A 15,700-nucleotide genomic window follows, 5' to 3' on the forward strand; every position below is an offset into this window, starting at 1 on the left:
ATTCAAAAAAAAATGGATAAAAATTATTTATGTACACATATATTAAAGAATATCATATCAAAAATACATTGGTTATAAGAAAAGATTTTTACATACTGTGCAGACATTCCCTTTGTTCAGTCATAATTTACGTCTTCATAAAATAATAATGGATCACATTTAAGATGTGATTAGCAGAATGAATAAGTAAGGGAGGGGCATGGACAGTTTTATTAACACTGTTAGGTACAAGGGTCGCCACAGGATTCGTAAATACCGAAGCATAAAAAAATCGGGTATAGTCCCTTCCGTAACATCGCTCCTTATGGGGCGATTCTTCGTATTTTTCACAGTAGTTTTTCTCCTATTTCTGGCCCCTGCGGGGGCTCTAACCCTGCGGGGCCAATTACCTAACCATGAGGGGCAATCACCTAACCTAACATAACCTAACCTAACCTAAAATAACCTATATAAAGCCATTTTAAAAATACGACGAATCGCCCCTTATGGGGCGATGTTACGAAAGGGACTATTCCCAAATAATTATGAGTGAACAAATAGACAAAGTGAGTTACGAAGATTAGGTTCAGAAAGAGGGATTTGTAGCATAACTAATATTAGACAGGGACCAAGTACATAATACACTTCATTTTATTGGAACAGTAAATTATCAAACAAAATTTCAGACATCTATCCTAAATAGCACCCGAGAAAATAAAATTTTCTCCATAGCAATACGGATGGGCTGACAGATAAATTGTATTATAGAGTATCGTTGTTGCTATAAATACCGTGCAATAGGGTAGATCCATGAGATAGGCATTTAGCAAATTATTTTCAGACCTTCCCTTCCAAAACTTGCCAGATAAAACTCGGGTTGTTGAGGTTGACTAAATAAATAAAAGTGTCAAACAAGGATGACAACATCCATAAGTAGCGAAGCACAAAAAAATCATGGATTAATGGTTTCAATATTTAATGTAGCACTCATAAATCTGGAATAAATTAATCTAAAATAAATCACGAAAACTTTTATATGTATGTTTTAATATTTGTTTGTAGCCTGACTGACAAAATGACGGAAAAATTGAAGCATGTACTGAATGCTAATTGGTATAGAGAATCCTCCCAAAAATGTGACAAAAATTTTTAATTGTTTAAAAAAATAAAACTGGAAGGATTAATGCTCATGTCTATGAACCCCTAAAGCAAAATATGTTAGGGAATGAAATAGCTCTTTATTCTCTTAAAACTAGAAGAAACTGAGCCCACGACAATGGCAATAAAAAACAGTACATTTTTGCGAAAAGGGTGTATTAGATGTGTAGACTCTTGTCAAGGGGGTGTTGAAGGGTGGAGGGGTTGTATCCACCACCCTTATTTTGTACAACCCCCACATCCACCTTCTGTACGCCTCTATAAACAGTGCAGTGTAAATAAAAATATACGACCTGGTGAGTTTCTTGATCAAAAATCATTCCTCCAAATGTCATTACTCTAAAACAGTTACAGACAGTTAAAAGTAAAATTTCAAAATTTTAGTGATACCAAAGCTTAATAAACGTATATTAGCACCAGATTTATAAAGAAGGTGTATCAACTTTTTTGCTTTTTATTTAAGATAGCTAGCCGGTTCTTTCAGTAAGTAGTAGATGTAAAATTTTACATAGAATTAGATATGCAATCGGTTTTTTTTGTAGACCTCTTATTTTTTAAGTAATTTAAGTTTTAAAAAAAAATAATTAAGTCGGTTTTAAGGTACTAAAACGCAACAAAATAAAAGAAGAAAATGGCCAGTATGAACAAAAATAGTAAGATCTTTAATTTGACACCTTACTTTTAAAATTCTGTTGAGTAATTATTGAAAAAATCAATTTTTTTAACCTTGGTTTAATAAAAACTTTAGACCTAAATATTTTCTCAAACAGACATTAAAAACATGGGTTCATATATACCTTTAGAATCAGAAAAATATTACAAATCCATTCTAAGCGAAATTGAAAAAGTTTTTAAAAATTGTAATAAAAAATAAAAAAAAATAAAAGTTAACCAATAGAATTGCCAAAAAAAAGGAGAACGTTCATACAATATATACAACTAGCGGCTACGCCCCTAGAGGCCTCTAGTGGCACTTTAAATGTTTTTGTTTGTTAAAGTTAATTTTTTATGTACGATACCACCTTATTTGACGTTGAAGTCTACCAGATTTTAAGAAAATTTTCAATTTTTTTGTCATTTCTTTTGGGAGGGTGGTAGTACCCTCCCCCAAAATAGTTAAAAACCTTCCCAGGACATATGAGAATCTACCCTGTTAAGGAGAACCCGATCGGTTCAGCGGTTAGCGAGATCCTTCGGTACACACAGACAGACACACAGACAAACATCCTGTTACTTTAGTATAAGGATAGATACTACAATAAATATAGTGATATTACAGAACATGTAAAGAATGAAAAATTATGAACAAATATGCATCAGTCTGTTTATAAACTTCAAAACAATGCATTTAAAAATACATTATTGTTTCTTGTGTTTAAAAAATATCTGCTACATTGCATTGTCTTTTGTTTAGGTTTTGTTCGGGTTTTATTCAAGCTAACCCTTTAAAGCTGAAAATTATGATTCTTAAAATAAACTTATATTTTTTATTTTAGTTTTATAAAAGTTTTTCAATTTTGCTTAGAATGAATTCGTATTATTTTTCTCATTCTAAAAGTATATATGAACACATACTTTTTATGCCTGTGAGAGGATATTTTTAATTTCAAAGTTTTGATTAATCTGAGGTTAACAAAATAGATTTTTTCAATAATTACTTAACAGAATTTTAAAAGTAAGGTGTCAAATTAAAGATCTTACTATTTTTGTTCGTACTGGCCATTTTCTTCTTTTATTTTGTTGCGTTTTAGTACCTTAAAACCGACTTAATTATTTTTTTTAAAAACTTAAATTACTTAAAAAATAAGAGGTCTACAAAATAACCGATTGCATATCTGAATTCTATGAAAAATTTTACATCTACTACTTACTGAAAGAACCAGCTAGCTATCTTAAAGGAAGCCTGCAAGAAATACCACGCTTTAACTGCTGAAAGACTGCCACAAGTAGACCAAATACCCCAAATTTGAAGCCTTCAGCTTCTATAACAAAAAAGTTCTAGGCATTTTAAAATGACATTTTATGTACAATAGAAATTTTAAAAGAATTGCAATGCTCATGTTGAAAACTTTAAAATTAAACTACGTGGCCTAGAAACAAAATTATAAGCTTTTTTTTGTCATAAATTTAGGTTTCCAGTAACTAATTATATTTTTACGATAAAAATACCCATTTTTATAGTCAAAATCATTAAAAAAAATTAAGTTTTACTTGCGTTGTACCGAATGTACTGTAGCCAATCAGAAGGCTGAATCAGCTTAACAACCAATCACAGCTAAGCTTGTATTAGGTTACCCCTTTGTTTCCGCTATGATTTTCGTTTAAAAATGCAATTTAAATCGATTTTTTTTCATAGATTTTGACTATGAAATGTCGTGTTTTTATTGTAAAAATGTAATCAGTTACAGGCAATCTAAGTTTCTGACAAAGATAAGGTTATAATTTTATGTCTAGGCAACGTAATTTAATATTGTTTTTTCTTTTATGAGCATTGGAAATCTTTCAAAAATTCCATTGTACATAAAATGCTATTTTAAAATGCCTAGAACTTTTTTGTTATTGAAGCTGAAGGCTTATAATTTGGGGTATTGGGTCTTCTTGTGGCAGTCTTTCAGCAGTTAAAGCGTGTTATTTCTTGCAGGCGTCCTTTAAATAAAAAGCAAAAAAGTTGATACGCCTTCTTTGCTGAAAAACTAAAAAAATTAGAACCTACTTTGAGTCGACAGTTAATGATTCAGCTGCATATCTTCCCTTCTCTGTATGTGGATGAGATGATAAACTAAAATATCAACACATAGAGGGTAAAACACCCTCAATAAAATTATAAACAATGATAATTACAAACAATTAAAACAAATAAAATGAACATTGGAAAGTCAGAGAAAAAAGGAAACAAAGATAGAAATATGTACACCTCCAAATTTCATTAGGTAATGTTATCCTAATCTATGGTGGAGGGGGGGAGGGGCCTAAGATCTCAGCCCTCTCATTTCATTGCTCAATTTTTTTTCAATTAACATACAGACTCATATTTGAAGAAAAGTGTAATTTACAATACAATGCTCTTTGCCTACAATTAAGTGTCTAAACTACAAAGACACTGTGTTGTTAAAATCTTAGCAAAATTGATGTTAGGGCCCCAGCAGGTATTAGACATAGGGAAAAAACCACATCCCCCTATTGTCAATTTATTTTAAAAATAAGCGGCGCAGAAGGGGGGGGGGATTCAACAGCAACTTTGTGTAAAAACCCGAATAAAAAATATTGTTCTGTAATAATTTTACCTTTCTTTTGTATCATAAATGTTGGAATAAAATCTGGATTTTACCTTTCTTTTGTATCAAACATGTTAGAATAAACTCTGAATTTTACCTTTCTTTTGTATCAAACATGTTAGAATAAACTCTGAATTTTACCTTTCTTTTGTATCATACATGTTAGAATAAACTCTGGATTTTACCTTTCTTTTGTATCATACATCTTAGAATAAACTCTGGATTTTACCTTTCTTTTTTATCAAACATGTTAGAATAAACTCTGAATTTTACCTTTCTTTTGCATCATACGTGTTAGAATAAACTCTGGATTTTACCTTTTTTTTGTATCATACATGTTAGAATAAACTCTGAATTTTACCTTTCTTTTGTATCATACATGTTAGAATAAACTCTGGATTTTACCTTTCTTTTGTATCATACATGTTAGAATAAACTCTGAATTTTACCTTTCTTTTGTATCATACATGTTAGAATAACCTCTAGATTTTACCTTTCTTTTGTATCATACATGTTAGAATAAACTCTGGATTTTACCTTTCTTTTATATCAAACATGTTAGAATAAACTCTGAATTTTACCTTTCTTTTGCATCATACGTGTTAGAATAAACTCTGGATTTTACCTTTTTTTGTATCATACATGTTAGAATAAACTCTGAATTTTACCTTTCTTTTGTATCATACATATTAGAATAATCTCTGGATTTTACCTTTCTTCTTATCATACATACAGGGTGCGCCACATAAAACCAGACTTTTTTTAAACGGTCATAGCATCAAAACTACTTGACCAATCAGGACGTTTGACCCCACTATAAAAAGCTTAGATAATGAGCTTTTAGCTCAAAAAAAATCTTTGGACAAAGATGGGCTCGTACTCCGAGCTGGCCGCGCTTATGTTCAACAAGGCAGAAGGCAGATTCGAAATGCGCTGGTGATTTAATCTGGATTCTCGACTAGGGCCCACTAAATCAAACCTCAGCCCATCTGTAGATAAGGTAGAGTTACGCAACTGGCTGGGTATACTGTTAGATACATAAGTAAGACACTAGAAAAGACCAGAGCTCTCTATCTAAAATGGCTTAGCTGTAGTACACCGGCAAAGTAAAACGTGGCAGATTTAGAGATGTCAAAAACGTCAAAAATCTTGTAAAATCGTGAAAATTTCTCGGTTCTCGACGTTAAAGACTCATATGGAACTTAAAAACTCATTTTAGACTATGGATTGCGCTGACAACCCTGAATCTTCATGCCATTTCCAAAAAGGTATAGAACGTCGTTCTAGCTCAACTGTGGTCCAAATAAAGACCTCCGTGACAAAGGGTAGCTTGAAAGTTGGGTGAATTTGGATCCTGCGGTTACTCACAATCCTAGGAAAATGTGACCTCCCAGCAGCCCGATCTTAATTCAATGGACTTTTGGACCTGGAGCTACTTTGAAGCATGCACCAATAGACGTGCTCATACCACAAAGACCTCCCTCATTGCCACTATCAATGAGAACTTCGCCAGCTTGGACAGGTACATTTTGACCTGGGACTGCCGGCGGTTGAGGAGGCAGGTAGAGGCGGTGATTGATGCTGGCGGCGATTTTATTCAATGATCTAACGGTCATATACCTTGTTTGCTTCCTAGTTTTTAAAATTTAATAAAATCTTTAAAATTGACGATTTTATGTTAATTTCTTTACTATTAAAAAAAAGTCCGGTTTTATGTGGCGCACCCTGTATTAGAATAAACTCTGGATTTTACCTTTCTTTTGTATCAAACATGTTAGAATAAACTCTGAATTTTACCTTTCTTTTGCATCATACGTGTTAGAATAAACTCTGGATTTTACCTTTTTTTTGTATCATACATGTTAGAATAAACTCTGAATTTTACCTTTCTTTTGTATCATACATATTAGAATAATCTCTGGATTTTACCTTTCTTCTTATCATACATATTAGAATAAACTCTGGATTTTACCTTTCTTTTGTATCAAACATGTTAGAATAAACTCTGAATTTTACCTTTCTTTTGCATCATACGTGTTAGAATAAACTCTGGATTTTACCTTTCTTTTGTATCATACATGTTAGAATAAACTCTGGATTTTACCTTTCTTTTGTATCAAACATGTTAGAATAAACTCTGGATTTTACCTTTCTTTTGTATCAAACATGTTAGAATAAACTCTAGATTTTACCTTTCTTTTGTATCATACATGTTAGAATAAACTCTGAATTTTACCTTTCTTTTGTATCAAACATGTTAGAATAAACTCTGAATTTTACCTTTCTTTTGCATCATACGTGTTGGAATAAACTCTGGATTTTACCTTTCTTTTGTATTATACATGTTGGAATAAACTCTGAATTTTACCTTTCTTTTGTATTATACATGTTGGAATAAACTCTGGATTTTACCTTTCTTTTGAATTATACATGTTAGAATAAACTCTGAATTTTACCTTTCTTTTGCATCATACATGTTAGAATAAACTCTGGATTTTACCTTTCTTTTGTATTATACATGTTAGAATAAACTCTGAATTTTACCTTTCTTTTGCATCATACATGTTAGAATAAACTCTGGATTTTACCTTTCTTTTGTATCAGACATGTTAGAATAAACTCTGGATTTTACCTTTCTTTTGTATCATACATGTTAGAATAATTCTTGAATTTACCTTTCTTTTGTATCATACATGTTAGAATAAACTCTGGATTTTACCTTTCTTTTGTATCATACGTGCTAGAATAAACTCTGGATTGTATTTTATCCATCGCCATGTCCCAGTCACTTCCTATTTAATATACTAGCGGCTTCACCCCTAGCCTCTAGGGACTTTTTTCATAATTTAGATTTAAAAATAAATTAAAAAAAAAAAATTTTTTTGGAGGGGGAATTTTTTTATGGGGTGGGGGGGGGGTAGTCGACCCCCACTATTTTAATTTTAGTTTTAAAAAGAAAAAGAAATAATTTTGTTGGTGGGGTATTTTTAATTTTTTGGGGGGGTTGGGGGTGTCCCACCCCCGAAGAAAATAGTTATAAACCTTCCCGGGACCTATGAGAAGCTACCCTGTAAAGGAGAACCCGATCGGTTCAGCGGTTAGCGAGATCCTTTGCTACAAACAAACAGACACACAGACAAACAAACAGACAGACATCGTTTTACTTTGTATTATAGATTAGCAGTCATGTGTTTAGTATGATTTTTTAAATCCGCGAACGTGGCCTGGCTCAAAATGTCGCATCTACTCAATGTCGGGGAGGTGATAGGTTTGAATAGCTGTTTAACATTGCATTATAACAAAAGACGTTAAAACTGGTTCCTACTGCTGCTATGTCAGGTGCGGAACACTGCTATATAGAGTAAGAGGAATGCCTTGGCCAAAGAAAGTGCACAACTCATTACCATGCATAGTTAGGACTTCAAGGCAAAGGTCATGCAGTCAGAGAGTTGGTTGACTGATGGGTGTTACTTAAACTAATAACCCGAGTGTTGGTACAGAAAAGTTTATATCTGGCTCCTCTTTGTTATCCTGGGTTGTTGGACCTGACATTGGAGTGTCATGGACAGCAGCCACGCCAGTATGAAATAATTGATAGGTAATTTGCACGATTTTAATTTATACCAGAAATTCTCTATCCATTGAAAACAATATTTTTTTATGATATAAAAATCCTATTCGTCTCAGTTTTGGAAAAAATGCTTTTAAGGACAAAAAGTTATAATATTAAAAGCGAAGCATACCATAATTACAATTACCTCGTAAGGGCGTGATTCTCCTTCGATTCTAAGTGATCATCTAGAGAATCCAGAGCATCATCCACTCATCAATGGGATGCGATACTTTAACACCCAAGGATAATAGGATAAGTAAATTCAATCAGACAAACAACCCTAAGATTGCACGATCTTTGTCTGAGAAATCCTTACTGTGCATTATAATGAGTTGCGCCTGTTTATGGCCAAGGCATTCCCCCTATTCTTAACATTAATGTCGCGCACCAGACATAGCAGCAGTAGGAACCATTTTTAACGTCTTTAGTTATGACGCGGTGTCGGCCCAAGATTCGAACCTATCACCTCCCCGGCGACGAGTGGATGCGCTACGCGTTGAGCCACTATCGCGGGTTAAAAACAAAGCATAACTATAATTTAACAATTTATGCAAGTTTAATGAAAAATTACATAACTTCTAATTTAAGTGTTTCTTATTAAGTTCTGATACTCTACAACTTTAAATATTTTATTGTCCTACCATCTAATTTTAGAGCATCGTAATTTATGTATGTTGTCATTCTTGTTTTTTTTTTGTGTATCTTAGAATATATAAAACAATTTGACGAATAATAATATTGTACATGAATTCTTTCTAATTTTAGTGCAGATTCTAGTTTGTTTCCTATGAATTTCCTCGATTGCATGTAAATAAATTTGTACGTACTCAAATGTTTTGGACTTTATTAGGAAGATGCTTCGCTTATAACATTATATCTTATTTCTGAGCATTGAGGAATCATTTTTCAAAAATATCTAGGCTGTCAAGAGTGTGGAGTGTTGGATATCTAGAGTGTATAAAATTTGCACACCCCCTACTACATGGCTCTGATCAGAATATACGTTTTAAGTTACACAAGTCTGATATGTAAGATAGGAACTCAAAGTTTTCTTACCTTTATGTGGGTAACTATGGAAGGTCCAGGTGGAGGCTGGAGGATCAAGCTTCCAACTGTGACAGGTTGCTTCTCCTCCAGATAGACCATAGCATGCCAAGATGTCTTTACCAACTAAACATCAAATAATCACAAACCTATCAAATCAGTTGGATCTACATTAGTATTTTAAAATGATAATTTAGCTAGTAAATAACTCATTAAATTAATTAATAATAAAGTGAAAAAAGCAGGGATAAGGGATGGGAAACCTGACCGAAAATTAGGTCTCAGCCTCCTTTTTAAAGTGATGGGGCAACTTTTCTTTTTTGCCTATAAAATCAACTCATTTTCGCCAGTTCATTATTGGCTGTAGGCTAATATCCAATAGCCTGAAACTTGCTTTTAGCATTAACCAATTATTAATAACAAACGCGTCCCCCAGTTCATTATTGGCTAAATTAATTCAAGCAAACATAAATTTCTGCTATTAGAAAGACAACAATGGAAAGTTTCTGCTATCAGAAGGACAACAATATATATGACGTTCAATCACATCAACTTATTATTAAATCTACACATTGATAAATGTCCATATAGCAAAACATAAATTGAGAGATCGTTTTTTGAAGACTGAGTAGGATTCAACATTTTATACTTTAGAACAATGTGAAAAACTCATTGTCTTTAGACAATTTAAAAGTTACATTTCATGTGGAATTGATAACCCACCTAAATGATTACAAATACAAAACTAGTTCAATATGTAAATAAAAGTGTACTGTGTTTTGTTAAAAAAAAATTTTCATTAATTTTGGTAAAAATTATTGCACACTTAATTGAACTTTTCTGTTAATATTTAACGTAAAATAATTTTTTTTTTAAATTCTTAATTTATATGTATGCTATGGAACAATTAGTTGATAGAATGTTACCCATGTACTTATTCAAATCTACTTAATTTATTTATTAAAGCTGGGGGGCTAAAGCGGTGTTTATTTCTAAATACAAATTTTGGGGTGAAGTAGATCCCCCCTTAAAATGTTTGAAAATAAATCAGATTTAACCATCTCAAAAAAAACTTTTTTTTTAAATGGGGGGGGGGGGGGTTGGCGAAGTAATAACGGGATTCTACTTAAAGCCACTAACATATTGGTTCTTTGGAAAGTTTTTATTATATTTTATGATTGGTGAAATCAACTACTTGAATTCTATTCTATACTTTTTTTCTTTGCATTCATATAATAGCTATTTCATCATTGTTCATAGTTTTCAAATCTAACTACTGCGTCATCCCGAAACTAGTTTTTTAGGCCTAGTTGGAAAATAGGCCTGGAATAATATTTTCTTACGTTTCCCATCCCTTATCCCTGGAAAAAAGGATAAATAAGATTTTTTTTCAAATTATCATGAGAAAAAACTATGCACGTCATTAAACCAAATCATTGAAAATCATTGGACCAAATCCTATAAAATTTATTAGCCTAGCCTAAGAGTTTTCTAAGTTTCCTCTTAAAAAATTAACAGGATCTTTTTCTGCCTTTGTGTTTATACGAAATAATCTTGCTAATCATGAATCGATATAGTTCTCCTTTACATTGTAGCTTCCAATAGGTTCTGGGAAGGTTTATAACTAATGTGGGGGTGGTTACCACTACTCTCCCAAGCATAATTGTATTCACTGAAAATAGTAATCCTTACCAGGATCATACATAAGATTATGCAGCATTCTGTCTGTATTATTCACTAGAGGCATCCCTAAATAAAATACAAGATTGACCATTGAAAAATATGTAATTGAAAAGATGAAATAAAATAAATAAAATATAAATTTAAGGTCTTGAGATTTGTTCTCAAATTAGTATTTATTGTCTTTGCCTAGCCTTTATATACATAAATAAAGCTGCCCTATAAAAAACTCAATTTTTTTAAATAACAATCTCACAAACCATCAAACATAACATATACTACCTTTTGTATCAGACTATATTGACTATTTTTGCTCTATTCAAAGTCTTGATTTATATACAAAAATAGAAATGATTATTTTAAGGTGGTGGTGGGGGGGGGGGGAGGGGGATGTAAGGCCAGAGGGTCCATTGGAAACTGAAGGGACATTGTCAAAAACTCACCTGAAATAAATGGTTTGCATTGTTTCATATTTTGTAGATCAATAATTTCCACAGTAGAGTCAGATTGTCCATCTTTAACATTACCTCCCGACAAAATTATCATGGGCAACTGAAAATAATAACATGGCCTTGAAACGGGTTAATATCCTATGGATTAGAACCAGTTCTAAGCCATAATGAAAATTAGGGTATAGTCCCTTTCGTGGCAACGCCTCCTAAGGGGCGTTTCGTCGTATTTTCACACTAGTTTTTATAGACTATTTTATGTTAAGTTAGGTTAAGTTTGGTTAGGTGATTGCCCCGCAGGGTTAGAGCTAGAAATAGGGGAAAAGCTACTGTGAAAATACGATGAAACGCCCATTGAAAGCGTTGCCACGAAAGGGACTATACCTAAAAATTATATATTTTATCTTAACAATTTTCCCTGTTTGATAAATTATAAATCATAAAATCAATATCAGCTTTATTGAACTATGCCTTCAGCCCCTTTGGGGCCAATAAATGTACAATCAAAGATAAACTAAACTTTATAAGAGAACGTTTTAGTGTTTTTCCCATGTGCTTTTAAACTTGAGGAGATTCTTGTACTACTGACAAAGCTTTATTCTACGCAATGCTGACTCATTTAGCATAATCAATAAATAATCACCATTTCTCACTAAAATCTGTACAATTTCTAACCAATAGTATGACTGGGTTGTTCCTCAGGGAGTAAGGGAGGGGACAATGGGCAATTCATTCAATTTTAGAGTTCTAACTCAATATCTTCAAAACCAGATATATCTGGAAAATTCCAAAAATTTAGATATTGAAATCTTTATTAGATTTGTATAATAAGAAATTATAAAACACTGAAAGAAAAGTATTTAACATTAGGTTATCCTGTCTTATTTTCCTGTGAATAGTCATAAAAGGTATGACCTTAGTACTGGCTGTTTCTTAAAAATAATACCATAATTGGGGGTTGTTCTCATATTTGACAAGGGCTTGATTAGAATGGATAGTTACAGAAGTATCACAGTAGAATTTCTGGTTTATCCCACCCATTCTCAGGAGAAAACTATTTTGTTTAAATCCAAAATAAACTTGTTTTGAATTTTTTTTCAAATTGTCTGCTAGTATTTGTATTGGTTAGTTCAGTAAGAGTCGTCTGCTTTGGAATAATTGTTTTAGCGGCATTCTTTGCGCTGGTACCCAAAGTCTTTGAAATTTGGCAAAATAATAAAAGTTGCATGTGTTCTGGTACCCAAAGTCCAAAACTGTCAGAAATATGAATTTTAGATCCATTGTCCCCTCCCTTCCTCCCTGGTTGTTCCTCCACTGTTTTCCTATTAGCTGATAGAGAGTGTGTGTAAAATAAATAGATATATGTGCCTCCAAATGGTCTAATGAATTGTGTACCTCACATTGTAGTTGATGACTCCATCTTCCATCTGACTGACATACTGTTGTATCCTGACCTTAAATTATAACAACATTTTGAAAGAGCAGATACCAATGTTCTGTTTGTGGGTTTATTTTTAGTTTATAAAGGAATGAATCTTATAAAAATGAAACTACTCACTCGAAATAGAATCTATTTACTTCTTAAATTTTCTTTCGTCATATTTCAAAAACTTATCCTCACAATTTACAGTTTTTAAATTGATCAATTATGTGTCATAGTTAATGTTTGTATTTACAGTAAATGACATAATTATAAGTATATGTAGATGAATAATCTAGACAACTACCTATCCTAAGTGGTGAAGATCCTGCTAGCAAAAAGTATTACGTTCTTTTTAGGAACTTGGCTGTGTTTATATTTCCGACTCAATTGGCTGCTTTTAAAGACCCAAAACAAAATCGCCTGTTGGCAGAATTCATGACTCATATATTCCTTTACTCGAACACAGTAATAGTGTCTGACTGATTATGACGTAACAAAAAAAATTAGCCAATGAGAGGCCACTATAAATTTTACCATTGGTCAATAACGGCCTATCATTGGCTAATTTTTTTTGTTACGTCATAATCAGTCAGACACTATTACTGTGTTCCTTTACTCTAATATATTACTTAAAACAAACACACACACACATCATATTACTTCAAAATGAACCTAATTATTAATTTAATTACCTGGTGTCATGATAAAACCAGGTTTGCAAATACCACTAAAATTATTTTAAAAAAATTTGTAACTGGACAAAGTGTCTAAAAAATCAGCCATGTGACGTCATAGAAATGAGGAATTATCCATATCTTTTTTAGGTTTTTTTCCCACTTTTTCTCTCATCTCCCTCAACTTATTACGTCAAAGGGCTGATTTTTGAGACACTTTGTCCAGTTACAGAATTTTTCATACAAATTACTACTCTACAAATAAGCCAATTCATTTGTAATATCTTTACAAATATCTTGACAATAGTTTACAAAAATTGTTTAAAATTAAAGGTTATGAATAAAAATATATTTTTTTAATATATAACAATGGCTTAAACTATTTTGAAACACTATTAACTGTTTTTTTTTATAAAATGAATTTATTATTAAAATCTTTTTGTTTTAGTCTTCAATAACTGAACTTATAAAAACCTTACTAGCATTTTGAACCAGTTTTGATTATTTTGGGACATACAGATCTACCATTTTCAGTATTAGGAACCTCACAATGCCGAATTAATCCATATCTAAAATAATTTCAGAAAAATGCAGAAAAAATATATGTAATCAGTTTAGCCTTGTGATAATATAATTTCCTCAAAATTTCAATCGAGCACTGACCCTCCCCCCCCGCCATGACAAAATTATTGGTATGGTTTGTCTCTTTTGAAGCCCAGGTCTTCTTAGAAAAACTTTGCTCATTAAGTACTAGTTAAGGGAACCTTACTTTTGGTCCTGATTTATATACAATATTATTTACCTTCTAACCAACAAATCTTCGAAACTAGTAATAAAGTTTTCCAATGTTTCTACTCTTTGGCTCAAGTCTTGTAACTCATCCGCCTAAATTAATATTATATTAATTTAAATCATGCAAGTTTTGTGTCTTTGTTTTCAAACTCAAAATCGCATAAATTGTTGCAAAATATTAATCGGCAGGTATAGGAAAACCAGTGATAAGACTATGATATGATGATTTTTATCCTTAATAATCATTTTACTAAACATTGCCCGCTCTGTATATTAAAATTATTGGTTGAAATGTTTGGACACTTAAGATTTGTATAAATCAAGATCTGATTAAAAGTATTATTCCCTTATTATTAAATTCCCTCCACAGTTTATGACGTCATACGATAGAAGACCAATGAGATGCCAGTATAATTGACCAATGGTAAAAATTATTCTGGCCTCTCATTGGTTTTTCTATCATACGACGTTATAATCTGTGAAGGGACATTAATCATCTTCAAATTTTGGGTACCAATTTAATTGTTTGTATTCAACCAAATAAATTACATTATCACATTCTTTGCTTTACTTTTATAAGTTTTTGTATTTTAGAAGGGAGAACTACACTAGTAACCAAAAAATATAAACACATTTTCTCATTGATTGGCTTAAAAACACGTTTAACTTCTATCAAATCTCAATTGCTTTTAAAAAGATTTCTAACTTTTTAACCTATCACTTTTATATCAATATAGTTTTTTTATAATTAATTGGGAACATATTTTAATTTAACGTTCATCGGCTTATATCAATTTAGATTTTAGAGGCGTATTAAAGAAAAACAAAAAAAAATGAAAAACCTTGCATATATTGAATGTTACTAACAGCCAATGAATCCAAATTATAAGATTCATGTTCACTCAAATCTTTTTGGTTGCTCTATAAATGCATCTGTTACTATATGTTAACAAAATGATTGAACTGATACAATATCTAAGTGTACTTAAATAAAACATTGGAGAAGAATAGAAGATGGGTCAGGTAGATAATGGACTGGATTGGATATAATAAGCATACATTTTTTGGAGGGCATCCACATCAATTCTTTTGCATGAACTTGAATTAATGAAATAAAAGAGAATATGTATTTGGTCAGTCAATTTTAACTTAAATACAAATCCCAATACTTTTATTTTTAAAAAAAATTCGCGGCATACTTAGACTAAGGTTTTATATATTCTCCATTTAACCCGAATCCGTAATGAATTACTGACTTTGTAGATACTGTTGATTATTTTTTTTTTTAAATTTTGTAACTATGATTACAAATAGTGATGATTTAAAATTAATGTGAAATAAGCAATCCAACTTTTGTGTTCTAAAAATTAAGTTTTCCATGAAAAATCTCAAAATGATAACAGAGACCCAGTAGACTGAGAACATATATAAGTTTTACGGGAACAAATTCAAGTTACTGCTAAAATACTGATTATGAAAGTAATATTAATATTTTGTTTTAAAGATCATTCTGTTATGATATTCTGGTAAATAATTTTATGCAGAGGTAGACCCCTAATTCAAAATATATATTCTGTACAAAATTGGGCTCTGAACTAGTCAATCGTTCTCAA

General features: G+C 31.6%; 1 protein-coding gene across 1 annotated transcript in view; it reads right to left on the minus strand.

Moving 5' to 3' along the window:
- Positions 1–15,118, minus strand: part of LOC145329372 (uncharacterized) — a 21,251-nt gene extending 6,133 nt beyond the window's left edge. Inside the window, exons 1-12 of the mRNA XM_080173457.1 lie at positions 14,930–15,118; positions 14,098–14,180; positions 13,775–13,864; positions 13,314–13,348; positions 12,594–12,652; positions 11,193–11,301; positions 10,762–10,818; positions 9,082–9,195; positions 7,132–7,204; positions 3,851–3,916; positions 1,431–1,476; positions 771–869 (exon numbers count right to left, since the gene is read on the minus strand). Of these exons, the coding sequence (XP_080029583.1) occupies positions 771–869; positions 1,431–1,476; positions 3,851–3,916; positions 7,132–7,204; positions 9,082–9,195; positions 10,762–10,818; positions 11,193–11,301; positions 12,594–12,652; positions 13,314–13,348; positions 13,775–13,864; positions 14,098–14,180; positions 14,930–14,983 (885 nt within the window). The 5' untranslated portion in view covers positions 14,984–15,118. The remainder of the gene's footprint in view (positions 1–770; positions 870–1,430; positions 1,477–3,850; positions 3,917–7,131; positions 7,205–9,081; positions 9,196–10,761; positions 10,819–11,192; positions 11,302–12,593; positions 12,653–13,313; positions 13,349–13,774; positions 13,865–14,097; positions 14,181–14,929) is intronic.
- Between the last annotated feature and the right edge of the window lie 582 nt (positions 15,119–15,700).

Source organism: Acartia tonsa, chromosome 10 (assembly GCF_053477335.1).
Source record: "Acartia tonsa isolate MP-2025a chromosome 10, ASM5347733v1, whole genome shotgun sequence".
Taxonomy (NCBI): domain Eukaryota; kingdom Metazoa; phylum Arthropoda; class Copepoda; order Calanoida; family Acartiidae; genus Acartia; species Acartia tonsa.